Source organism: Xiphophorus maculatus, chromosome 21 (genome assembly GCF_002775205.1).
Source record: "Xiphophorus maculatus strain JP 163 A chromosome 21, X_maculatus-5.0-male, whole genome shotgun sequence".
Taxonomy (NCBI): Eukaryota; Metazoa; Chordata; class Actinopteri; order Cyprinodontiformes; family Poeciliidae; genus Xiphophorus; species Xiphophorus maculatus.
In genome coordinates this window covers 18,634,482-18,662,451 of record NC_036463.1, presented here as the reverse complement: position 1 = coordinate 18,662,451, position 27,970 = coordinate 18,634,482, and the positions used below count along the sequence as shown (strand labels likewise).

The 27,970-nt window shown below is 40.8% G+C and overlaps 1 protein-coding gene across 7 annotated transcripts; it reads right to left on the bottom strand.

Moving 5' to 3' along the window:
• Window positions 1-732: 732 nt before the first annotated feature.
• On the bottom strand, window positions 733-27,970 carry LOC102224342 (ATP-dependent 6-phosphofructokinase, platelet type-like). Of its 7 annotated transcripts, none has more exons than XM_014472251.2 (23): window positions 27,708-27,970; window positions 25,350-25,423; window positions 23,870-23,947; window positions 23,514-23,703; window positions 22,547-22,712; window positions 22,419-22,463; window positions 22,228-22,336; window positions 21,967-22,062; window positions 19,501-19,593; window positions 16,845-16,970; window positions 15,146-15,210; window positions 14,871-14,940; window positions 12,128-12,274; window positions 11,246-11,316; window positions 9,671-9,758; window positions 8,710-8,862; window positions 5,436-5,600; window positions 5,283-5,344; window positions 4,964-5,075; window positions 3,570-3,669; window positions 3,306-3,311; window positions 2,467-2,572; window positions 733-1,642 (listed from the first exon to the last, which is right to left on the bottom strand). In XM_014472251.2, the coding sequence occupies exons 1-23, from the start codon at window positions 27,799-27,801 to the stop codon at window positions 1,486-1,488; spliced, it is 2,373 nt and encodes a 790-aa protein (XP_014327737.1). In that variant the 5' UTR covers window positions 27,802-27,970; the 3' UTR covers window positions 733-1,485. The 7 variants fall into 7 exon arrangements, with proteins under 7 accessions (XP_014327737.1, XP_014327736.1, XP_014327735.1 ...); XM_014472250.2 differs by lacking the exon at window positions 8,710-8,862 and adding an exon at window positions 6,604-6,756; XM_014472249.2 differs by lacking the exon at window positions 21,967-22,062 and adding an exon at window positions 21,567-21,662.

Here is a 27,970-nt window from a genome sequence, read left to right as displayed (position 1 = left end):
GAGAGAGCCAAAGCAAACCCCTCCCTCCCTCCCACCACCTCTACTCAGTGGGAAAACAACTAAAAGACTCCCAGAACGGTGACTACACACAGAGCAGCATTCTCCTGTTAGTTTTCATATTGTTTTTGTTTCCAAATCTGTGTTCGCTACTTTACTGATCATTTAAAACGTTGTTCTGCATATTTTTCGGACGCCTCTACAATTTGTAGAGTGCAAAGTGATGCGATTTTGACTTGTTCAGTAAAATTGCATCTCTTTGTCAGTGATTTTCTTGTTGGCTCGGCTCGTTTTGTTGACATTTGAAATCTTTTTTTGGTCATCATTGACCGTAATTGTACTTGTTTGCTTCTTGTTCATCTGATATTGTGTTTCAGTTTATTTTTGATTGAAATTCCTTTTAGTTTTCCCTTCCCTAGGTCCATTGTAGGTTGTTCTCTTCTGTTTTCTAATTTTCAGACTGTATTTGTGTGTGTGTTCATAATTTTATGGTTGTGGCAGCCATTTTTAATCTGTCTTTCTTTTTTTTGTAACAAACTGGTTCATAGTTCTGGCTGCTCTGCCTGAAATCCTTGTTCGCTCTGCATCTTCCTAACAGCTTTATGAATATTTGCGACCCCCTTTCATATGAAGCAGGGGTTTTTTTTTTGTAAATGCTAACAACATATTTGATTTATTTCGCAGCAAATTAAAATAGTAAATGAACAAAACAATAAAAAGAAACAATCAATAGGCTACACTTGTCAAGTCTGATTTTATTTTGTGGTAAACCTTACTCTCGTACACATCTAACTCGGATCAATGATGGACAACTATTCATTACAGCATCGCCTACAGTACAATGATTAATATTACTATGCTTACAAGCAAAATAAACAATGTTAAATATATAAATATTAGTTCTCTGTGTAAAGCACGGCACACAGTTGACTTGCAGCAGTAGAATGTCGTTGCATCAGTCGTCACAAACATGCTGGACCCGCACGTTTGTGCTGGTCAGAAACACGCTCTGGTTTTTCCTTTTCTTTTCTTTTTCTTTTTTTCTACTGCAGATAAAGTGTCTACTCTGTCCTCTTGCAGCTCTGCAATCAGAGCCTGTCTACGCAACCGGGGACAGAGAAAAGTGCAACTAAAAAAAAAAAAAAAAAAAAAAAAACAGAAAAAAAAAACACAACCAACACTAAACAACCAGGGCAACGGGAACACGCATATGCATGGCAAGACTGTTGTGTTGCGCAACATCGGGAGTACTGAAAGGCTCGGTTAAAATTCATCAGTTGTGATCTGAGGGGGGGATGACGGTAACAGGTGAGAAGTGGAGGAAACGAACACGACGCGCGGCCAAACAGAAGTCAGCTGTTTCGCTGAGCCTCCGTTACAACATCTGGACTATCAGCACCAGAACTTACTAGTCTCTGTCTCACACACACACACACACACACAGAGAGAGAGGCTGGACTTCACGGGACAGCAGACAGCAAAGCGCCTTCACATGGCGACCGAAGCGTCCGAGTCTTTGGGTCGGCTGTGTATGACGTGCTCCACCTGTCCCGAGTCGGACACGTCGTAGCTCGTCTTGTACTTGGCCAAGATCTTCATCAGGGGACGCAGCTTCAGCCACCACTGCTCTTTGGGGATCCTGTGGCTGAACAGAAGACCGCAAAAATATTCACCCAGCTCGCTACTGCTGCACTTTTAGATTAGTTTCTTATCTTCACTTTTAATTGACTCAAGTGTTGATTAATGGTTAGATTAAAAGCAGTTTCTATCGATTGACTAATAAGGTCCGCATTAGACCTTCTTTTAATGTTGCAGTTTGCCTGTCATCCAGCAGAGGGCACCGCTGGTCATTCTTTAGCAGAGACAGTTGATACAGAAATAAAGATGACAGGACCATACCAGAGCGGAAACGAGAACAGGTCCAAACAGAGTGCGGTGTGGGATGCAAATTGAACTTTGTGTAGTTCTGATTTGAAATATAAACAAGTTCCTTAAGTTTCACCTTAAAGCTGCAGTATGTAAATTTTATAAAGGATATGTTTTTAATATGCTTGTTAAAACTGTCACTGTGTTGTGATGGTGTAATATGAGACAGATAATCAATGGGGGGAAAAAAATCCTTGCCTTCTCCTAGTGCTAACTAAAACTAACCAATCAGAGCCAGGAGGCGGGGTTTAGCACTGCCAAACATGCCTATTTGGACGCCACAAACATCTCTCTGCTCATGGGGAATTTCTTTTTCTCTTATTTTACATCTTTCAATTCAGCTAAATAATGTCAAAATGTTTAGATTTTTTGTTAAATTCAACATATGAAAAAACGTGCCCTTTATGTCATGGAAAGACGGTCGACGCTCTTCATACAACAGACAAATCTCCGGTTTTTTAGAGAATTGTCGCGTCTCAATCACCAAGATCAATCACCTTTAGACTGACACATTAATTGATATTTTGCATCCCTGATACTCACACAAAATCGGTGTGATCCTTGAGCTGCACGACAGGCTGGAAGACCAGAGCCCTGGCGTGCATCCCCAGCAGACAGCAGGTGTCCTCGGTGTTGGCAAACACTCGGCCTGCGGGGGAAACGTCACGGCAATTACAGGACGCACACGAAGGAGCTCTAGCTTCATCCTCGGAGTACGAGGTGCCTTAACGAGAAATGACGGGGCTTCCTCTACCAGCAACTAAGACCAAACACTAGCAAAATCTAAACAAAAAGAGGTGATCACGCAGAAATCAGAATTAACTTAAAAGGCTACAGACAGACACAGTACAGAAGAAGATTAGGGCCACTGGAAAATAAAAGGAATTCTCACTTTACTCTCTAAATTCTGACTTTTTTCTTACGATTCTGACTTTAATATTCAGACATTAAAAGTCATAATTCTGAGATTGAAATCAGAATTCAGATTAAAGTCAGAATTTTACAACAAAAAAAGTTGGAATTTTGATTGTGAAGAATTGTGATTTTAAAAAAAAATATGAATTCAAAGTTTAAAGTCAGAATTCAGAGAAAAAAAGTCTTCTTTTTTTTTCTTGCCAATGGCCCTAAACCTCTTCTGTAACAAGGAGAGGCAGGGGGTAGAGGAGAGAAATCCAGCCCCTGGTTTCACACATTTCCAGCTCGCTTTCAGATGAGTCATAATCTGGAAATGGAACTGCATGGCAGCAGCTGATAAACATGAAAGACATGAACACAAATGTGTGTCTGCACAGGAAGTGTGCATTTCTAAGCTACATGGCCACTAAATGGCAACACAGGAACACGAAGATGGTCATGGAGCCAGCATGAAAAGCAAGATTTACCTTCATCTTAAGTCATCCGTGTGTAAGAGGGAAACAAAACATAAAAAAAGAAAACCAGCTTTAATTTTAACGGTACTTTGTGATGATTCACTTCAAACATGTTTTGCCTCGATAAACGGCAGCAGTTGGAAGAATAAACGACTGAGAGATTCCATGACAGATCTGCGTCACAACGGTCACGTCTCTGTAGGGAGGGAGGATCCTCTAGGGGTCCGCAGCTCGGGTTTTCATCTACCGGCAAACACAGCGACTGGGACGCCTTACCTTTTCTGTACGACTCCACCAGCTTCTGGGAAAGCCACTGCATGGCCTTGGCGGAGATCTTGGTCCCGAAGTTGCGGTCGAACGGCGACGGCGCTCCTCCCTTTCAAAGGAATTCTCAAGTTTAAACACTTTTCTTTCTCCTTTTCCACAAAGGTTTATTATTCATATTTGCTGATGCAGTTGACGTTTTTGCGTTTTGTCATTTTACAAGCACAACCTTCATTGTATTTTGTAGGGGTTTCTATGTGATAGGCCGACACAAAATCGTTTAGAATTCTGAAAAAGAAAGAGAATTAAACATTTTTTGAATTTTTGGGGTGCATTTCCATCATCTTTATACACTGGAATAGTTTTGTTATCACATCGCTCTTTTCAATTAGTTTTTTTTTTTTACTTGGTCAGATCAGTGGAGGAGATTGAACAATAAAAATGCTGATGTATATAATTTTAGGGCCAAGAAGTCCTGGTTAAATTTAGGTCTGGGATTTGACTAGGGCATTCTAACAAATAATTAAGCTTTAAACCAGAGGTGCATCAATTGCGTTTTCTTGGCCAATCACAATCTCTCAAAAAACCTGACCTGCACATTTTGGCCAATGCAGATTTTTTTTCTTCTGAATAGTCACTAAACATTGTAACGGAGTTGCTAAAGCAGAGGAAATGTGGTCAGTGGATCATTTTCAGACATTTGCAGCGGAGGATAAGATCAGTTTCAAGTTTCGGCCGATCACAGAGCAGAGTTTTGCATTTGGGTGAGACATTAAAAATATACTTTTTCATAAGCTTTCCCTTTTTTAATCTTAAACACATCTTGACCTCTGACCGGTCTGTTGTGTTTCTTGTTCTTAGTGACCCTGTTTGTTCACTAATGTTCTCTAGAAACAGTTGGACTTTATATTGTTACTACATTACACACAGATGAACTGTATTTATTAGGTAAAAGCAATTCATTCCACTTGTTTGGCTTTAGGGCTATCCAGCTTATAGGGTCTAAATAAAAATGCACTCCACACTTTACAGGTAGTAATACTGCCAAGCAGGCTTCCTCTTCATTCCACTTAAAAATGATGTGCTATTTTAATTTGGACTGTCTCATTAAAATACATTAAAGGTTGTAGCTTTAAGATAATAAAATGTAAAAAAAGTTCAAGAACCCCCTCCTCAATTTTCTGGTTTTGTTTGTTTCTGCATATTATTAATTCTCTTATTAAAAGTTCTGTTTGATCCTGCTTTATCTGTGCTAATCTCCAGACGCAGACAAAACAAAAGACCTCGTTTGCAAACAGGGGATATGCATGCTTCCAACACAAAAACAAATCTCCCCCCCCCCCCCCCGACTTCTAGAATAATCCACTTTGCGGCAGCAGAGCATGCAGGACGGGGCCCGGCGGTACCTGCTGCATGTGTCCCAGCACGTTCTTCCTGCAGTCGAACACTCCTCTGCCTTCTTCCGTGTACAGCTGGTAGATGAAGTCCGTGGTGTAGTTCACGTTGGAGTTCTCGTTCCTAAACGGACCGAAGGAGGTGTTGTTATGGGTGTTACATAATGCGAGCTTATGAGCTGTGGACAGCAACACGCGCTCTGTTTAGTGTAGAAGCAGCTTAGATTCAAAAACCGCGGGACAGAAACGCAGATTTATTCTCTAGTACCAGCGAACAACAAACAAAAGTCACAGTGAAATAAAACTAAACCACCAGAACCCTGGTTCTCACCTGAGCACCAGTCCTCTTTGGATGCTGGTCTTCATTTTCTCTGTCAGATGTTCAACATTAGCCTAAAGGAAGAAACATTGACCAGCGTTGACTCCCTTATCAAGGGGATGAAACGACAAAGCGGCCAGTCGGGCGACTCGGCCTCGTCTTTACCTGTAGATCTCTGATGTCGAATGGCTCCTCGTAGATGTAAGCGGCGTCGGCGCCCGCCGCCAGCCCCCCCACGGTGGCCAGGTAGCCGCAGTAGCCCCCCATGGTCTCGATGATGAACACGCGCCTCTTGGTCCCGCTGGCTGACTGCTTGATGCGGTCGCAAGTCTGACACATGCACACCAAGCTCGCAGAGTGAGTACGTTAAAACATGGACGCAGTCCCTTTAGTTCACAAGTCTGATCCTCTGACTGAGAAATGCATTAAAGTGGATTTTTAGAACTCAAACCAGCAAGTATACAAGAGGCAGTAATTAGGCACCGAAACTGTTAGCATACTGGAAGACATTCCACATGAGAAACACAACGTCAAAACTGCATGCTGGTCATTCAAAATGTTTCACAATTTCATCAGGCTAGATGCTGTTTTTACCAGACTGACTGGAGTCCTGCAAAAGAATGAGAGGGCACATTACATGTAAAAACATCAGAGGGGTGTTTTCTGTTTGTTTACCCTTTGCTGGTGTGAACGTCCTGTTTAATGGCCCAGTGCTGATAATCAAGTATCTAGTCAGGTAATGGGGCTGTTCGCACCAACACGCATAGTTTGAAGGATTTTTGACAAACTCTGATTGTGGGGACATTATTTACGCATTTCATCTTTCTTATTTGCTCTAAATGTTTCTGACCGAAAGAGTAAAACGGGTAAAAGAGAAAAAGGATTCAAGTGTTTTGGAGGAATCTTTAGCCTAGCAATGCTTTAGTCGTGCTTAAAATCTTGTTTTAAACTTTTGTCATGCTGCACAGCCCCAACTTTATAACTGTGCAGACAGCATTTTTAATTCAATTGTATCACAAGCAGGAGAAAGAAATTTAAAATTAGTTTGAGAAAAAAATGGTGTTATGCATTAGAAGTTGCAACAGTGGCAAAACAAAGATTGATATTCATAATTTCAGTTAGGGTTCGCTGCAATTAGGACTGGAGCTAACGCATAGATTAGAAATATTCACACATTTTACTTTCGCTAATCTTGCAACCTGATATTTTGCTAATTATTAGGACTGGACCATTAGTTCTACTGATGTCTCGGGTCTTTTTCCCCCCCAACAAATCAGTTTAAACAAAGTAATCAAAGCTTCATCGGCGGTGCTGGCGGCTCAAACTGCCTTACCTCCACGATAGCGTTCAGGGCCGTGTCTGCCCCGATAGACAGCTCTGTGCCCGGTACATTGTTACTTATGGTGGCAGGCAGCATACACATTGGGATGCAAAACTCCTCAAAGGTAGAACGGGCGTCACACAGCTGCAGCAGACACTCAAGCGCCTGAAGCGGCAGCATATAGAAAACTTGTTAGAGCCACTAAGAGAGGGCCGGCCGCTGAGAGAGCGATAAAAACCCTCTCAGCCAGTGAGAGCGTATCCTGCCATTCCGGCTTTTCCCGTGTGATAGCTGCGGTGGCTTCCCTTTGGCAAACAGAGGAGTGTGGAGGGATAGCAGAGAAGGTAAAATGAAGAGGTGTGGATGGAAGGGAGGGGAAGAAGAGAGGGGTTCTGGGGGGTGAGGGGGGCAAAGGGTGAGAGGACAGAAAGAAGAGAAAGAATGACAGACAGGGAGTGTGTGTTTGGCGCGCCTCAGCGGTGATACGGCGTATAGCGACCATAAAACTGCCAAGTCAGCTATGGAGGTTTTATACACTGCAAGCCAAACAAGCAGCACTGGTCAAACCCATGAACACAGGGTGGGGGGGGGAGGAGGGGACCCGAGGGGATGACGACCAGCATCATTGTGTTTAAAATGCATGGCGCTTCTTTCACATCTAGCTTATTAGTTTATACATTTCAAAGCCTAAATACGTGTTAAGACTATCTCAGAAATGCAAATAAAAAAAAGAGCTGGTTTCCATATTTTACTCTGACTTTCACTTATTTCCATACAATATGAATACAGTAGAATATGTGATTCATTGTCAATTATTGGAGCCCATTTCTGCCTCCCAAAGGCTTGTTGCAACTTAATGTCAGTACATAAGATCCTACATTAAAATATTTTTAATACAAATTGGAAATGTATGTCAAAAAGTTAGCTTCAGAGTCTACATTAAGGCACAAAATAATAATTGGCTTAGTAACAAAATATTTCTGAAAACCACTAATTATGGTTAAGTGACTTAAAAATCCTAATTACGAGTCATTGCAATAATTCATATCATTATTGTGAAAATTTACAGTAGAAATGTAATAAATTCCCATTATTGATGTTTGAAAATCCTCAGAACTCACTGTATTGTTGAAATGTTTTAGTTTTTTTATTATTAAAAAAATTTTCCACTGAAATTTGTAAATTTCAGTTACCTTATTGAATCTCAGCAGAGATAATATGATTTAATGCAGTTACTGTGGGCTGTTGTTGATTTTTGTTTGGAAAAGAATCAAACAAGCAACTGGTGCCCTGAAGAAGCCAAATTCTTAAGACTTGTAACTTTAATTGTTACCACAATAAATAAGAGTTTTTAAGGTCCTACCTAATAAAAGCATGAATTTAAGACTTTTTAAGGATGTGATGGGTTTCTTTTTTTGAACTCTGCAAGACGCAAAATGTCCGACAAAAGCCAGAAGCGCTGTATTTGCATATTGTAAAAAAATAAAAGCCATAAAAGCAAGCTTAAGGGACAAGCTTTCTTTTTATATTTGTATTTCTCCGTCTGTCTAACAAGCCAGCACCGCTGCACTCTGTTCGCATTTCATCTTCATGCTAAGAAGAAGGGAGGGGGAGGGGGGCAAACACAGAGAGGGGGGCAGGCAGAGCAAACATGGCGGTCACGACGCTTGTGCACCTCAAAGCATGCCTCCATGTTCTCACTCACTTACTTACCTGTTAATGAAGGGAGGGATGCTGCTGTACACTGTAACTTTCACCAGTCTGGCCTCTCGGAGCGCGCGCACACACACGCGCCGAGTGGCTGAATTTCCAGCGCTCCGTGTGGAGCGCCGCTGTAGGCCAGATGTGGCTTACAGACGCTGACCACGACAAGAATTTCTGCCAAATAATTCCCAGACGGGGAGGCAGGAATACAAAGTCACTGGTGAACAGACCGAGTGAGCGATCTCTCCCTTCTTGTAACAACTGGCTTTCGCTGCGTCAGCATGTTTGTGGATTTCATGCTCGAGTGCGTGTGGTGTTTTGTTTGTCTTTTTTTTTTTCCCCCCCATCTGTTGGTGTGTTGCTGAGGTCATCTAAAAATCTTGTCGCCAGGCCTCCCCCCCCCCCATCACTTACAGTAGTGATGGCGTTCAGAGCCGTGTCAGCGCCAATGCTGAGGTCTGAGCCAGGCACATTGTTGGAGACCGTGGCCGGGACCATGACCATGGGCACACAGAACTCGTCATATTTCCCACGAGCCGCTGACAATTCCAGCAGTGACAGGAAGGCCTGCAGGGCAGAGCCAAGGGCTTTAGTAGTGCAAGGGTGCAACTGTGGCAGGTGGGTTTTGGTTTTGAGAGAGGCGCTACTCGCCACAAGAACAAAAAAAAAAAAAAGAGGAAGGAAGGAAAAGGACATAAGTGGACGGTGCCAAGGGGAGGAGCCATGTCTATCACAACGGACAGCAGCGAAACAGACAGGTACCACTCCACATTCAGCCCCACGAAACACTCATATTCACAAAGGAAGACTCTTCTACTTCCATACATCACAGGAAAGTCGAAGCTGGTGAGCGTCTAAACAGGATTTGCGTGAAATGACTGGAGAGAAGCAGATGTTCACTGTTTCCTAATCAAATCTGTCTCAGTAGGAGAATTATCTATTAAAAATATCTAAATGCTTCAAGTTATTCTCACAGAGCTTCTGCATTTACAGCAAAAATCGAGAAAGAAAAAAAAGTCAGCTAATTTGTGCGTCTACTAAAGTCATCAGCGCTCTATTTGCGGTTTTAGGCAGAGAAATGACTTTGAAGCATTGATATGAACACATGGAGCATATGGTGACGTGCTGGCATGAAAGGAATAGGGCTAATGGAATACATCAACGCTAAACAAGATTCAGAACATTAGCACATCTGATATTAGGAGTAAAGAACAACAGCTGTCTGCTTTAATTTGATGAGGAATAACGCTGCAGCTGAAGTCATAAATATACATCTCTAAAGAGCTTACGAGCTTGTAGCCAAAACGAAAGATAGACCTCAGGAGCAAAACGTAAGCTAATGAACAGGCAGCGACAGAAAAGGATTTCAACGTACCTCAAATCCGCCAATTACCAGCAGAGCGTTTATGTTGTACTTTCGCATCTGCTCAGCAATTTTGTCGACATGCTTCGCAGGAAGCGTCCTGAGGAGGAGAAGGCGAATAAAAAAAAGCTGGTTTTGTATTTATAGTCATTCGATGAGATTTCTAAGAATAATGCTAAAAATCCTCGCAAAAATGATAAAGTCACCAGAATACTAGGAGGATATTCAGGCTCTTGTTTTTTCTTTGGAGCGAAGAGGATGGATTACAGATGTGACACCAAACCACTTCAGGTCACAGCTGAACACTGTCGCTTTGTAAAACGTACCTCAATATAGTTCATTTCCAATAAAGTAATGTAACTCATAAAATACTAATTATCCAACAAAAAAAAGAAAGAAAAACACCAACCAAGCAATTCAAAAATATTTGCCAAACTGTCAAATTACAGCAAATTAAAAAAAAAAATGTAACTATAGTAAATAGAAAAAAAATATTTGATTGATAAATAAAACACAAACTAGTAAAAACTAATAGGGAAAAAACTAATTTAACTAATAAATTTCACAGAAAAAAACTAGGCAATCAATGAAAAAAAACTTACCAATATAAAAAAGCTAATAAACAAAAAATAGCCAACAACTGTCAAGATAGATAATTAATTTTAAACAAACGTTAGGTCAAATAAAAAATGGCACGAGATGAAAAACGCAAAAATTAAACATACATGAAACAAATACTACATGTAGCTAACAGAAAAATGACATATGTAGCTAGCGAACAAGCTAATTGTTTCATTAAACTATAGAAAATAAGACAAATTTACTAAATAAAAACTGAAAGTAAAAATAAGCAACTAATAAAAACATTAACAAACTCAATAAGCCCAATAAGTGGAACCTTATTTCTTTCTGAAAAGGTGTTCATGACTTTTTTTTCCCTTACAAAAATCACAATTTCTTCTTACAGTTCAGTCATTAACCTCCACTCCTCTTTCTGTCTGTTTTTAATCTGTGACTAGCTGTACGCCGCATTTTAACAGTTCGATTTCGTCTGAACTTTCTCCAGGCTTTAGTCGCGGCTGCCTAGCAACAACAAACATCTTTCGCCTCACTCGGTGTTGATTTACCAACTTCAAGGAGTTTTATAATCCTTCCCATTTTTTCAACTGATCGCTCTCTGGTTGGAGCCATGTTTTCTTTCCTTGAAGGAGCTCCAACAGCACATTAAGCGCCGAGTTCTCTTAACTGCACCATTGTTTGCATAATTAGACTTGTGCAGGCATTAGTTATAGAAATATGAATTATGCTTGGATTCTAGCATAATTCACATTTTCTACTTGATCTGGAAAAAACAATGCCCCATTCGTTACACGTAGCATGATTTTTTTAATAGGCGCGTTCTACAAAGGGAGAATAGTCAGCTTTTAGATGAAATAGTTTCGTTTCATTAGAACATCAGATGTCTTTCCATATTTTATGTTGCTTTGTTTTCCGCCTTTATAACCTCTAATCTGAACAACAATCATTACAAGAAAAAAAACAACAACTTAGATTTATATATTTGAGCTTTTTTGGGGAGATTTTCACCTTTTAGTTCCCAACAGGGAGCCACCCTGTCCAGTCCAGCCTCCAACATCCCCCCATTTAATCTCCTTAATCTGAAAAAAGGACAACAGACACACACGTCTTATTAAACACTGGAAAGTTTCACATTATAAAATGACTGAAAAAAAAGAGAAGTACAGAGCAATCGCGTGATATTATCCAAGACTGGCAAATGTCAAAGCTACTCGAGATGGTTTAAATTTCTCTACTTTTACGGACGCCCACGTTTAAAATATGAATGGGTCAGAATTATAGTAATTTACTGGCAAAAGCCGAACGCATTCTGTAACACAGAGAGGATGAGTAATGAGTTCTGTGGATTCCAGGCAAAAGAAGAAAAAAAAGCCCGGCAGTGTTCTGAGCCAACTCCCTGTCATGACCTGAAGCCCTTTGAGGTTTTCTCAGGGGGGGAAAAGGACAAAACTAGATCAGTGTGAACCTAGTTCCAGAACAAAGAATGATAGTCTGGTTTTGGATCAGATTCCCCCCTGCAGGTTTCACAGGCATCTACACTTCATTCACAACTAAATCCCTGTTTGTTTTGCTGAAAAACTAAAGTGGAAATCATCTGCAATTCTACAGAGACGACATTCTGAGTCAGATCACAACTCTCCTGTTGCCATCTGGTGGTGTCCTGTGGTACTGCGTCGGCTCAGGCTAATGGGGGGGGGGGAAAGTCGGTGCTGGAAATTGGTTTACATTAATCTGTGCGGATTATCCCCCGATTATTCTTCAGTGAGAAGAACAAGCAGTGAGAGTGCAATATCTGAGTCATCAAGCCAAAGCAGCACTCCAGATTTCATTGCAATAGGAAATCATTTTTTTTACGTTATATGATTTCCTCCTTTCGGTCCAGGAGCTCACCTGCCCTTTGTAGAATCCTTCAAAGCCGTCGCTGACGGCAAACATCTTGTGTCCCTCTGAAATCCCCACCCTGACGGCCGACCGGACGGCGGCGTTCATGCCCGCCGCGGGCGCTCCCACGTTCAGCACCGCCACGTTGAAGTTGCTCTGCGGGAGGAACACGCGGAGCAACGGGTCAACTCAAGTCAAGTTTAATCTTGTAACACATTTAAGCAACAAGACACTTCATAGCGCTGCAAACAAGCAATAATCATAACATTTTGTGTTCAAAATCAAATACGTTGATCGATATTCCACTAACTACCATTCAAAGGAAGCTCTAAACACAAATTTTTTTTTCTTGCTTTAAAAGGAACTTGGTGTTACCCGCTGGGCGTTACTGCCAAAAATTATGTCACAACATTTTTTTTTTTTTTAAATGCCTCGATAATGTCACAGACAAAATGTATGCAAGAATCACAAAACGCATCTAGTGCGTCTAAGAGAATATAAAATAGATGAATAAATGCCAACTAAATTTGGCCAAGAAAAAAACTGTCTGAAATCAGCAACCAAGTGCAAATAAAAATGCTTAATGAAACAAACTGTTCAACAGAACATGAGCTTTACAAGACGTTAAAGCTCATGTTCTGTTGAACAGTTTGTTCATGCGCAACTAAAACTAGGAATCTTATTTTAATATAGAAGGAAATCTTCCTTTTAAAAAAAACTAAAACATAAAATAAATGCCTGAGCTTACTTCCTAATGACCAGGGACTTTGTTCATTTTCATGTTTTTCCACCTCTCTTTTGTTCCACTGTAGTAATGACTGTCAGTGTTCTGGTTTTTAGCATTCTGGACACCATTGCTTTAATCAATGCGACTAAAGATAAACACATGGGTGAGCTTCTCCAGATCTTTCTGCGACACTAGTCCTTTAATCCTGGAAATGTTCTTCAGGTGACAGAAGACTGAATTTGTAACTGTAGTGAGCATAATAGGCCTCCCTCTGAGAGCCGACCCGGTCAGCCCAGCCAGGAGGGGCGGCGGCTCACACCGAGCGAGGCGTGGAGGCAGCAGCAGCCCGCCTCAGGGCCCGACTCGCTCTCCCTCCGTAACGACAGCTGTGACGTGCTCCCGGGAGCACGCCAGAAGCTACGCATCGACTTCCTCTGTTGGAACATCAACAGCTATCCTCCCGTCGTGCGGCGTGTCATTTAGCAAAGCTGCAGAGTGAGTGAGTGAGTGAGTGAGTGAGTGAGTGAGTGAGTGAGTGAGTGAGTGAGTGAGCGTTGACGGCTGCTTTGTTTCCAGCGCAGAAACGACCCGGAGTCGGCACGCAGCTTCGGTTCTTACAGCTGGAAACCAGACCTGAACCTTCTGAGACGCATAAAGGCAGTTAGAGCTGTTTAGCAAGCAGGTGGATAGTAGCTGTCGGGATTACGTTATTTAATGAACGGCTGCTGAAAACCTGCATCACATGGGTCTAGGCCTGTCGCAATAAGCAGCAGATCAATTAATCGCACGATTAATTAAAACAAGCTTAATAACTGCCATTTGCATAATTTATCATCTGTCCTCCATTTTCTCTCGTTCTACCAAAATCTGAATGATAAAAGTCTCCAGTCTGGTGTTTTGGTCTCAACCAGCCCCCCTTTTTTGAAGGACAGTTTTGTTTACAGACTTCATAATTCATTTTATTTGCTGTTTGTATTGTTTGGTTTATTTATTTAGGGTATTTAAAATGACACCCAGCTCCTGTGTTAAATGTTCAATAGAATTTAAAGTTCATCTTTATCGTGATAAACTTTATTTATGATAAACAGCGGGGATGTGAGCGCCAGTCATCTATCTTTTCCTTCCTTTTGAAATTATTATCAATATTTTCTTTTCTTTCTCTCGCTCTCTTTTTTTTTTTTTACAGTGAATTGTGTAGCCCAAATTAGTATTCCTGGATTTAAAAGTATATTATTACCATATTTTTGTTATTCAGCTCAACATGATAACTGTTAAACTTATTTTTTTATATATATATATATTTTTTTTAGCTATTTGTTAACTCACTTTGTGGTGACATTTTAGCATAAGACAAATAATCTGTGAAAATAATTGACCTCCTCTGCCATCTTCCATCCCTTCCAGTACTAGCAGAAGTACACAGCTCAGTCAAAAACAGCCAATCAGAGCCAAGAGAAGGGTCATAGTGCTGCTCACATACCCCCCCGCCCCGGACTCTGCAGTATCTTCCAGACATCATGAATGCTAAAGTTGGTTAGCATGGCCACCAATGATAGTAGATAAACGTTTTTTCTGGAAAGGTAAGTTGTTTCTCCATTATTACATTTAGCAGTGCGTACATGAGCTTGATTGACAGCATTAATACACACTTCCTGGCTCTGATTGGTTGTTTTTGACCAGGAGGGAATCATTTCTGGAGATTTGTAGTAGCTCAGGGAGAAGACGGAGGAAGTTCAGTTGTCTTGCATCTGATCACATGTTGGTTGTGACCCCTAAATGGCTAAAGCTACATATTTAGAGAATTGCTTTGCTTTTTTATTGCTTCTTGTTTTGCCAAGAATCCAGCAGCAGCAGCACGGTGTGTGAGGCCTGTACTATCTGAGTCATTCTTTGTAGCTAGAACCTTAGGACAGTAATAAATAATTTAGCTTATCAGAGGGTTGGGCGAGGCTGTTTTGGCTCTCGGGCAGCAACCTGCTCCTTTGGTTGTGTGTGAAAGTCGTGCGCGCTGCGTTTTCAACTCACAACTGGCAGCTCAGACTCAGGTTTGCGGTGAGCCAGCAGTTTGTACGTCCTCAGGTTGTTTTCGAAACTCCTGTAAAACACGGCGAAAAACAGTCAGCTCTCCTGTTCGATTCGAGGAACGCGTCAAGACATTTTTGCTTCCATTTAAACTCTTCTCCTGCTTATGAGCTATAGCAACACACACCAGCTGTCCAGACTGATATTAACCAACCAAATCGTCACATCGTTTTCTACTAATGCTTTATTTGGAGCTGAGATTTCTACGTCAGTCATACCTGCCCCGAAGTTTGACGGCCTCCTCAAACCGTTTCTGGTCCATGGCTTTCTGGACCTCTTGAGTCTGAGGAAAAGAGAGAAATAATAATAATGTTTGCATTCAGTTTCATACATTTAAAGCATATGAAACAAAAGTTAACGGCAATCCATTTCTCTCTTGTGGCTGAGAGCCACAATGTCAGATTAAAATGCATTTTACTTGCATATAAACTTACTTTGGAGACACACATTCTAATCTGAGACACTTTTACCATGAACTAATAATGGAGCACATATAAAGACCAAAACTTGAAGGCCTGTTGTTCTACAAACAAAACAAGATTGTTCTGACATACAGTACAGACCAAAAGTTTGAACACACCTTTTAATTCAATGAGTTTCCTTTATTTTCATGACTTTTGACATTGTAGATTCACACTGAAGGCATCAAAACTATGAATAACACATGTGGAAATATGCACTAAACAAAAAAGTGTAAAACAACTGAAAATAGCCCTTATATTCTAGTTTCTTCAAAGTAGCAACCTTTTGCTGTGATTACTGCTTTGCACACACTCTGCATTTTCTTGATGAGCTTCAAGAGGTCGTCACCTGAAATGGTTTTCACTTCATAGCTGTGCCCTGTCAGGTTGATAAGTGGGATTTCTTGCCTTATAGTCATGAAAATAAAGAAAACCCATTGAATTAGAAGGTGTGTCCAAACTTTTGGTCTGTACTGTATATAATACCTTCCTTTCAAGAAGAGGTCAAATGAGCGTGTGGCCAATTACGGCATGTAGAGAACATGGGCTTCTCCTCACAGATCACAAATATTGTGTCTGTTTTGTTATCAAAACAAATAAGGAAGTGGACAAGGACACGGCACAGCTGATGTCAAGGCAACAATAGATAGTATCACAATCAGCAGCCAGGCAGTTGCAGGTGTTGTTTGTGAGCATAAAGTGTTTTTCCTACTGCTACAACACATCCTTAATATTGATTTTAAAAAGTACTTGCTCCATTTGCAGGTTATTTTACTTACGACATGTGAAAAATGTCTTGTTATAAGTGAAGCAATCTGCCAATGGAACTAGTACTTTTTCCATTAATATTAAGGAATTATTGACTTGAAACAAGCTTCGATATCCTGCTAAAAAGTTACTTTCAAGTTAGTCTTTGTCTTATTTCAAGTGTACTAAGATATTTGCACAAGAAACTAGATCAAAGTTACTTGATAAGATTTTGTGTTTCTGCAACGTAGGCAGAAATCTAAATACATTTAAGCCTAAACACAAAGAAAAGAAAGAACAATAATATTTGTCATATTACCTGACTGTGATCTATGATTGAAAGAAATCACTTATGAAAGACATAACGAACGGAAAAGTAAGATTTTCCTGTTTTTATTGAAATAAAAATATTCAGATAAGAGCAGAAATCTTCCCAGGGACATCTGCCAAATTCCAAACACGACTGGCCAACAGAACAACAAAGCTCTTTTCTGTTCCTGTGGAGATGATTAGCTGTTACATCATCACTCTGGCAGTCATCGCCAGAACGCTTCAAAAGATCATTAACCATCAACGCCTCTTTCTCAGGCAACATTTTAGACGTTACAGCCCCTCTGAGCCCAGTTGGCTCCTTCTCAGCTCCTGTGCGTTGAAAACTTAAAGGGTGTGGGGATGTCTTGGACCGTTTCCAGCTCAGCGCTACACTCACCGTCTGAACACACTCCATCAGAGGCACGCGCACCGACTGGTTCCCGCAGAGAGAGACCACACAGGCCGGCGTGTTGGCGGTGGTCTCCAGGAGAGCCAGGATGGCCTCCACTCCCATACGACTGGCCTTTTACGGGTGGACAGGAACAGACAACAGTGTGTTATCGCTTTATTTTTGCATGCATGCGTTTATTAAAACATTTAAATCCTGTTCTGTTTGCTCCTTTCTGGTTCATTTTCACTTCTTGACCTATTTTTGGTAGGCTTGTAGTACGGGCGTAGAAACGCGTCTGCACGAGTCGTGTCCTCAGCCTCGAATCTCATCATGTGCTTAACTCAAATCCCCGACACCATTTCCTTTAAGACAAACACACTGAGGCTTTACCATGAGATACTCTACCGCTACCATTACAACTCCAAACGTTTACATATTCCTGTGTAGAGCTTCCACTTAAAATGTTACAGTTTCCTACAATGTCACTGATTCTTGTTTAGTATTTAGTCAATATGGGAACGAAGTTAAGGACGGAAATTTTTTTAATTAGGGCTGGATAAAGAGGCTGAAAAATGTATCGCGATATAAGCGTTTCAGTCGATATCGATGATTGTTTAGTTGTTTTTGTTTTAAATATCTGAACTACAGCCAAACTAGTGACTTTTTCTGTTTTATCCAGTTTTCACTTCATGACCTTATTTTTTATTTTTAAGCACTTATTGAAAAGGTTGTTGCTAGGCAACCACAAAGTAAGCGAGTGAGTTACCAAATTTGCTTAGCTGGCTGGGAGAGGTTGAGCGACTAAAACTTGTCCTCTGCCTACATCTCCCAGAATGCCATGCGCTGCTGAATCGGGGTTCAGTTAAGTTATTGAAAAGTCTATCGGAGGTATTATCTATTGATACCGATCACATGTATATCTATATCATGATATATATTGTTATTGATTTATTGCCCAACCCTATTCAAAATACTAAAGTGAGGATTCTTTTTATTTCACGTTTTTTTCCAGAATTATTGTTTTTAAAATGTGTCAGATTTATTACATTTGTAAAGCAAATTGTCTGAAGCTCTTTGGCTCTTTAATTGGTATACTCCAAACTAGAAGTAAAAAACTGAATGGTTCAGTAAGAGCTTTAGTTGTTTAATCACAGCACCCCTGGTGAAGATGTGTAAAGTTTCTTAAAATAAATTAAATTATGCATTAAAAATAGCATAATTTCACACAGAAAATCTTTGACAATCTTTGTAATTGAGTACAAGTATTCAGTGTGAGGGAAAAAGCAGCATTAATAGGTACATAATTCCTATTAAATAAAATTCCTGAATCGTGTTTGTATGGAGGGCCAAATGGGGCTAAATTAAATCATAAAAAAATATGTATTCCAGCCCACAATCAAAGCCAGAACACAGTTGATTAAAACCTTTTAAATGCCTTGGATTGACAATGATTTGCAAATCCATAAAAAGACTTGTACAAGTCTCTCTTGTTCATTGAAATCTTGCACATTTTGTTTAATATTGAGCAGAAAAAAAATATGTTCAAGAAATGTTTTTGTGAAGTTTTAAAAAATAATAATTTTTTGTGCTTCCATGTTAAAGATTTTGGTCATCATGGCCAAAAGACACCACTGAAATACATAATTTATTATCTGAATCGGCTATAATAGGTTTGCATTTTAATGATTTAATGACATAGTTAATCAATTAATAGCCTGTCAAATAAAGTAAACATGTATTTCATGGTACATTTAATTATTTAGGTATTTAATTTTGTCACTTTTCGCCCTGCATATTTTTGTAGTTTGTATTTTATCAGAGTGACTTCTGATTAGTAATTCATAACTTCCTGTTTAATCTGGGATGTTATTGCCCCATTCTTCCTAGTTTAAATTCAAATAATAAAGATTTTATTATCTGCCTTACACACAAGTTAGGCAAATGTGTGCAACTTCATTGGCATGACCATAAGAAAATAGCTGAATAACATCAATGTGCCCAGGTTTACAGTCAGTGCAACAAATGAAGTTGAATGAGGATGCACTTTAAAAAAGATCACTACTAGATAACTGCAGTAAACATTTTAGTATGCAATGATGCAACAGCAATTAAAGATGAAACAGTTCTACTTTATAAACACTTTTTTTTTTTACCAGGGATTCTAATAATTGTGCAATTGGCGCTAGTGTAGCTTTAGGAAGGACTTTAAGGAAGAATGTGAAATAATTTATCCATAGCCCTGCTTTCAGAGCTAGCTTTTAATAACGTTGGCATAACAGAAATGTGGACTGGTTTGTTCTGGACCCTTAAGGTAAATTCAAGGCCATGATTGTTAATGCTTTCGTTTTTCTTAATAAATTGGTTTTGTGTGAAACTATAAAGTGTAGTATTTACGGATCATAAAAAAAAAAAATCTTTTTTTATGGTAATGCACTGACTATTTCAAACTGCAATAACTCAGCCTGTACTTCAAATATTATGAATAATCTCAAACTTTCTATCTGTTCAGCCTGATGTTGAAGAAACAAAAAACGAGAAACCATGGTGACAATGGATATCTTTCACATCATGTCCCGAATATTTTATTTGATTAACAATAAGAAATGAAAGCAATGTGCTAGGCTTTTCTTTCTTTTTGCCTCATTCCTCCTTGTGAACCTACCAAGATGCGGTCAAAAGCAGACGGCGTCCCTCCTCTCTGCACGTGGCCCAAGATGGTGACCCGTGTGTCGAAGCCCAAGTTTTTGACAACAAGCTTTTGATGACAACACACAAAAGGATTTAGCAGCAGGTATTGTTGCGGAAAACCATCAAAAACCACTTTGTATATGCAGAAACATTCAAAAATAACTGGGCACGTCACACACTAAAAACACAGGCACAATATAAAAGCTAAAGAGAAGGGGAAACTGCAAAGCACAAGCAAGCCATTCTAATTTTTCAGTCATGTTAGCAAAATAGCTTGTAGCCCATAGAGGAACCCAGGCAGGATGTGAACCATTAAAAAGAAAAGAAAAACCCAAGTACTGATAAAACAATAAAACTTTAGACTTTATCACCAGTTAGTTGAATGAATGAGAAAACTAATGTGTGAAAGCAGGTGTAAATCATAGAGATGCACCGAGAACAAGGACTTGATGGAAACAAAAATCAACAAGTTAACAGCAACACGTTTGCGCTAACAACTTCCACTCGTTAGATTGAAAGTTGTTACGGCAGGAAATAGACTCAAAGATACCGGTTTTATATCAGCTGGGATGTTTAAAATAAAGCCTGGGAATCCACAACACAAACGCCAGCCTCGCTAATTACAAAATATTTTACATGCTGAAGGCAATTTGCTAAATGCTAAAGCCAGTTTAAAATGTCACCGCAAAGGTAATTTTGTCTCCGTTTTCAAATAATATGAAATTGCTGTTTTACAGATACTGCCGTTTAAAACTTGTTAACCCCACCGGGGGCAGATTTGAACTTTTTTTTTTTCTTAACACTCATTACTTCACCTCCCTTCAGCGAAACATGGACATATTTGGTATTCATGGAGACATGAAGACTCTTGGCTAGAAGCTGATAAAAAGGATTTGGACGTTTGAGTTGAGCAGGAAGCATTTGGGTTGGACAGATGTCAGTGATCAAGAACCTTCTGCAAAAAGACATTGTATGGCGCTCTGGTAGTGCCAAAAAGTATATATTTTTGTGGTTTTATTTTTTCAATAAAACATTTATTTTTGGGGGGTTTTTTACTCAAGATTTCCAAAGAATACGCTTGAATTAAAGTCAAATATAACAGTTTGTTATTGTTTTATTATAATGTGATTTAAAAAAAATGTATGTGTGCATTTTAAAAAAATACATATCAAAAACAAAAAAATTTACACATGTAATATTAAGTTTAGTAAATTTAGTAAGTAAAAACACAGAAAGTCCCAAGTTTTGTACTTGTTTATGTATTTTTCACTAAAACTTCTGTAAATATGCTTCAGTTTACTGCAGGTGCATCAGTCTTTGCACGGTCAGGTTTCCAAAAGTTCAGTCTCATTTATGATACTTCTAGAAGGTATTTATACTATGTAATGCCAAAAGATTTCTGACAAGAAAACATCCAAATTATTATACTTTCCATCCTAATTCTCTCTGAAACAATAGCAGCTATTGTGATACTTAGATGTGCGATGGAGTCCTGTAAGAGTTTATTTCGATACCAAGATTATTGAAATAAAGTTGGTAATTGCTGAGACAAACGAAGTTGGATTTGGGCGTGTTATTTTAACACAAACTTCAGAAAACCCTGCGGGGCTCAAGTTTTAACATGCATGACATAATGTTTCAATTTAATTCAAATAACGAGTTACACAACAACAAGCAGGCTAGCATGTTTAAAATGCTATTCTTTAACTTGAAATTTATCACTGAAAAGAAGCAGAATAGAAGCAGATAAAAAAGTCTCTTAAAATATGAAGATATTACATTGACAAAAGAATAAATAAATTCTGATCGGTGCATCTCTACTAAACAAGTGGCAGCTGGTTTGGGAAAATGTGTGTTTGGTTTAATGAGTGTCCTACTGTCGTTAAGAGTACAGAACCGTGAAAGCCTTCTTACCAAACTAGCAAGTGAGCCTGATAGAGCATTCCAGAAACACAGCAACAGAGTCAAAAGCCACACCGGGGCAGAGGGTCAGAGTCATACAGGAGGCTGGAGGCTCGCTGCACACAGCTCTGTACTTACATTCTTAATATAGTCAGTTGTAATGGCTTTGTTGTTACGGTCAATCGCCCCTTCGGCGACAATTATGATATTCAGCCTTTTCATCCCTGCGCGGTTCTACAAAAGGAGGGCGTGGTGGAGAGACAACATGACAGAAAAACTGAGTGTGTGGCTGTGACGTGGGCTTTCAGAAGCACGGGAGCCAAAAACAGAGAGAGAGAGAGAGAGAGAAAGAACAGCTTCCTTCATGATATAATCAGCTGTGTCCTGCTTCTATTGCTGCTTGTCAACACTTCTGCTGCGTGAGATTTAAACGCTGTTGCTAAACAGCAGCAGTGAACGTTCGGGTCAGATCTGGTGGCATCGGCCGGGTCGCCGTGCTTCTGGCTTCCCCTTCTTCTTTCCACACTCGTGTACTCACATCCTTGACAATACTAGAAGTTATAGGCTTCCCATGCCTGTCAATGGCTCCCTCTGCTACTATGATTATGTTCAGCCTTGTGCCCCTGGAACGGGTCTGGATTACAAAACATTGTCAGGTTTTCAAACAGAAAAAACACTGAAACATCAGATAACTTGTGTACTAATGTTTTGGGGGGGTTTTGTGGAGAAATAAAACTAGTCATTCAAATGGCTGGTATATTGGTTCATTTTTACTGCTGTGGGAATGCGACGGAGTTACCGCAGATAGTTTCTGGCACATCTTCTCCTCCCAGCCGTCCTCCGGAGGCATTTCAGGAATCAGAACCCAGTCGGCGCCACAAGCCAGAGCGCTCACCAAGGCCAGGTAGCTGCCATGTTCCACACAGACATGTCAGCTGCATGCGAGTACCGCTGGCCACACCCACTGAGTCTGCTGTTTATTTTTCTTACCCACAGTGTCTGCCCATGACCTCCAACACAAACGTCCTCTGGTGGCTGAAAAGGCCGGATGATGAAAGTGGAATCAGTACAGGATTGGTGTTGGAAACTAAAGAGATGCAGCATTTTTTGGCTCTCACCTCTGTGCGGTGGTCATGATGGCGTCTACCACCTCGATGATTCGGTGCAGGGCCGAGTCGGTGCCGATCGTCATGTCGGTTCCACAGAAGTCGTTGTCGATGGAGCCCACCATCCCCACGATGTGCAGGGCCGAGTACTTCTGTACGGCGTCGGCTTCGATCAGACCTGAAGGGACCGGGAGGGTCTTAGAAACTCGTTCAACTCTTTGGTTTCATCACATGTTTCTTTCTGGCCCCTTGAAGCCAGAAACAAACTGTTTCAGCATTCCTTTGGGTGGCAGTATCATGTACCTTCCAGTAACAAAGTGCCATTTTATACGACAGTCATGTGACTGTGTTACCTTCAGTTGTTATATAAATACTACATAGAACAAATATGACTCAAAAGAAATTTGAGTTAAAAATTTAATGCTTTTAAATTGGGCCTCTGGCTCTTTAAGCTCTTCAACTTTCAGAAAGCCGTCACAACATGGTTCTACTATTAACCCTTTAACGTTTTTAACCAGAGTTTTACTGAGAAGTAGCTCCTATAATGAGCTCAGCTAATGCTCAGTTCCAACAGGTGTTTGCTAATTGCTGCTGACTAGTCTGCAGGAGCTGCCCTGGAGAATAAAACTTCTTATGGCTTTGTTTTATAGCCACTGTTCCATAGAGTCAACAAACTACAGATTGTTGCCATGGAGAGGGATGTATCGGTTTCCCTCCTAGTCCTGCTACTTCACAGCTCAATGTCAGATAAGAGGAAGACAAAGATCAAATGTATGGATGATATGTGGGTAACTTAACAGATTTGGTTACAATTTACTTAACGGATTTCAGCATTAAAGAGGCTACATACAAATGCGTGCCTCACCTTTGAGAATTGTTTGCACAAAAACATTTTAAAACAATGTGGTCTTCTCAAATATCCACCGTTTCCTGTTGGTTAAAGTAAAAACGGCTGATATTTTCGGTTGTGTTCCACTACCTTGCTGCACCAGCTCAGAGAGCAGGCCGCTCCATTCCTCCCTGAACAGGTTGGCTCCCGTCAGACTGCCGTCGCCGCCGATCACGCACAGGTTGGTGATGCCGCGCTCCACCAGGTTGTGAGCCGCCTTCAGGCGGCCCTCGTGGCTGCGGAAGTCTTTGCAGCGGGCGCTGCCGATCACAGTCCCACCCTGAAGGCAGCGGAGAAGAAGGCAGGGGAAGCATTTCTGGTCTAAATCAAAAGGTGTTGACAGAGAACTCTGGTTTCTCTCAGTCCTACTAACAAACAATAAAAACAACATTTTTTGTGTTTTCTCTTTTAAAACAGTTCATTCTAAGCAGATGCATGTTTATTACCACTTGTAACATGCTGGAGACACTCTCCCAGGTGGCTTCCCTTATGTTGTCCCCTCCGTCCACCATCCCCTGATACCCCTGAGCAGAAAACATGACAGGAAATATGTCAGAACCTGTTTGTCTCCATAATTCATTAAAAGACAAGATGCAAAACCAGTTAGTGCAGGTGACAGGAAGCAAACAGCAACACTGAAAGAGTTGCAGTAATTTTTGGTAAATATGGGTTGTCTTCTACAGTGATGATATAGCAGAAGGTTGCTTTCACATAAAAATCATTTCGGGATGACTAAAAGCTCCCAAAACCTTTTTAGTTACAGTGCAACTGAAAATGTTAAGTCAAAATCTTAAAATATATGTTCAGCATAGACATTGCACATTGCCATGCCAACGGTGAAACATGGTAGTGGCAGTAGGTCTGCAACCATAGCCAATTTTGCTAGACGATAAATTGTCCCAGAAGTTATTGTGATAAATGATAATATTGTCATTTTGAGATCTTTTTCAACTGGTATAACAACAAAAGCATAATGATGCAAGTAAACCTTCTCAGAGATCAACAAACTTTCATTTCCAAAAAACTTTTCATAATTTTAATGAGAAAAATAGTTGGATAATTATTAATTATTTGTTATTTTTGTGTTGGAGTTTATATTGCCTCTTCATTTCCCTAATATTACGACTTTATTCAGGTTTCCTCGTCAGCCACATAATTCAAACAGAGTCTCTAGACCTGTTAGGAAAATTCTGTTTCTGAATCGAATTGTGACCCTACAAAATCAGAGTCAAATTGTTAGACACTGAAAGACTTGCATCTCTACTGACCTTTATAGAGTTGGCCTGAATTCAAAGTTCAAATAAATAGGAAAAATAGAAAAGAAGAAAAAGAAGCGCCTGTCAGACAAGATAGCGGCATTGGGCATGCTGACATCACTGGGAACTCTGGAAACCCAAAGAGTGCATAGGTGGGGGAAAAAAACTGATTTTCCAATAATATGATTAATTGATTAAATCAATTCCTCACCCAGCTCTACCATGATGTCATTATTTTTAACATCACAATGAACTAGAATTTTAACAGGGGTGTGTACACTTTCTAGATTCACCATTGTAGCGCTACTCTCCTTCATATTTAAGGTTTGTCCCTCGTCACTTTGTGAGCTGTAGGAACAGTACGGCGTTCCCGTCAGCCACCCGCTGAAGCCTTAAGTCCGTTATGTAACGGCATGCGGCGTGAGCTGGGACAGATGAACTGGGATCACGGTTCGAGCAGCAGAGCACGGCTGTTGCTTCCTAAATCCTCTCCATTTGGTACTGATCCGTACCTGCGTAAACGCTGGTCGCATTCATCTGAGATCAATCCACTTCACGCTTAAAAACCAACACCTCCTCATGAGCGAGAGCAGTCATAACTAATTTCACACGACAGCATTTTGTGCAGAGTCATGCTTCTGTTGGACCTGTGAAGCGGAGACGGGCTCACCTCATGAATAAAATAAACTTTAGCTCCCACGTACAGCCCCATGCGGACCACGGCGCGGACTGCCGCATTCATCCCTGCAGGAGGAGAGGAGGGAAGTGACACAATGCTCATAATAATTGACAACAGAGGAGCTTTGCTGTAATGCAGTGCAGCTATCGTGTAGGAGAGGGAATGCATGCTTAAGTGTAAGCTCAGACAATTCATGTTTTGTAGACTTCTGTGGTTTAGGTCAGTCTGTTTCTTATTGCAGAGTTGAAAGCCTTTTATGGGCACAATGTCTTCCAGCTCGTCCCTACCCTCTCTCTGTTACAGTGCGGTTTGTACAAAGTGCGCTCATTAACGAAGAAACTCTGCTATGCGATCTGAGAGTAAATGTAGGGTTAGGAGACCGGAACGGTTAACGCTTCGCTCGCTGGGGGACGGACAGAACCCGGCCGACTGGATCAGCTCTAAATCAACAAATTTCCCAAAAACCGGTGGGCTGCCGGAGGGTTGTCGCTTAGCAACGCAAAAGTTGAGGCTGTTGGACAGCAGGGGAGAGCATTTACGAAAACAGTCTGTGCATCTGCTGGGATTTTTATTTATTTTTTTGTACTCAAACGCTCTTTGGTATTTATTTGATAAATAGTGCGTTTAACTTCAAAGGAGGCAACGTTTTTGCAATGTCCTGGGGGAAAAAAAAAAGTTAGAAAAAGGATTGCTCTGAAGGGTATCTCGAAGAACTCATTCACAGTCGAGTCAAACGACCTGTTGAGCGGTTACATAACGGTGCACACAAACGCCTATTGAGGAGTCTCTCCCACTCGTCTCCTCTGAGGTTTTCGAGGCCCGGATCCAAGCACCCGATCTCTCGTTCTGCATGACTGGCGCTTTCTCCAGCGCGCCGCGCACAAAGCCTGGAGCAAAAAAGCCTGAACAATGCCCCGACGACTCCTGTCATCCATACGCAACGTTACTTTGCTCTGGGATCCGCTCACGGTGGGCTTAAGATCAAAACCAACACACAAAAATCTATTCTTAAGAGTTTTTGGTTTTGTCTTTCTAATTAACTACTTTGAAGTTTTCAAACTCTATATTAAGAATTTAATTAATTGCATCTGGAAAAGAAAAGTAAACTTTGATCTTCCCTATATCAGATACTTAAAAAGATACACGTTTTTTTTTTATTATTATTCCAAATTCATCATATGCACCAAAACAAAGAAAATATGCTATTTACGTTCTAAAAATGTAGCCATTTTAATTTGATGCACCGGTTTAAATGACTGATATTGCTTCACTGTCTGTGGAATGCAAAACTAAAGATATTTTCAATAGAACACGCATCACATCCTTCCTCTTTTCTACTGCTGTTTATCACTAATAACGCCAACATTGGCTGTAGGCCATATTTGTATAGAAGGTCTTTATTTCGAGACAAAAAGTAGTTCAGACCATTTTTTAAAAAAATAAATAAAACAAACCATTGACTAAAAAAGATAAACACATTTATGACGAAGCAGGCATATTATTCAAATATTTTTTAAAAGCTCGAGGTATGTGCTGCAGTTGACTGAGCTCCTACTATCCGAGTCCAACACGAGTTTAATAATTAGACATGGAAACGGTGCGTCTGAATAAACATGTGCTGATGAATAGTGAGGGCTGACTAGAGTAGAATTAATAAATTTGTCTAATTATTAAGTTCAAAATGACTCCTTAGAGGCTGAGCGCGTTCTTGATAAATAAGAGATGAGCCGGTGGAGCACGTGACTAAGAGTTTCCTCTGTGACGCAGAAGCGGCCGGGTGCCGCTCATCACGTACACAGGATGGAGGCTTCCCGCCGCCGGCCCGCACTCTGCTGCCTAGACCTCAGCTCTCACCTCCCTCGACATTAGCTCAGCCTTTCAGGGCTGCTGGCCCTGAAAGGCTGAGCAAGCCGCTGCCGTGACGAGCAGCGCGCCCGCGACTTTCACTTCCTCGTTCCCATTAAATGCACCACAAGATAACTGACGACCTTCCAGGACCTGGTGGAAAACGCAGCACGCAGCTCGACCTTGGCATCTCTCCGGGCTGCGCGGTTTCGGAGAGTGTGAGGATGCGGACGTACCGAGTTGTCACGTTGCGTCATTGTTAGCATCTCAGCTAACCGCTGCCCCTTCCTGGATGATTCAACATCATGCTTTTAGTTTGCTGGAGACTGAAGGGCCCACTGCGCAAATCTTTACAGACATATTGTTGCATAAACACGGTCTTTCTTACCACTGACAACACGGCATCACTGCCGAGGGGGTGTTATGGTCGCCCTCTACGGGCATGTCTGCATTAATGCATAGTAACCTCGATAAACCCCTGTGTCCGTGCATGCGACGAGTTACCTTGAGCATCTCCTCCGCTTGTGAGCACAGCGATGGCTTTCCCTGCTCCCGACAGGTTCTCAAAGAATATCTTCTTGCTGTCCGGCTGCGCCATTTTCTCGACTGGTTAGTATTTATTTCGGGTCAGAGTAGTTGAAAGTCTCCTAACAATTCTGTACAGGTTGCAGCGAAAAGTGATGAAGGGCAGCAGTCTTCACAGCCCCATCTGCAGATAGTATGGCCGTTGTGCTTCTCGTGTCTCTGTTCCGCGTCTAAGCCGGCGA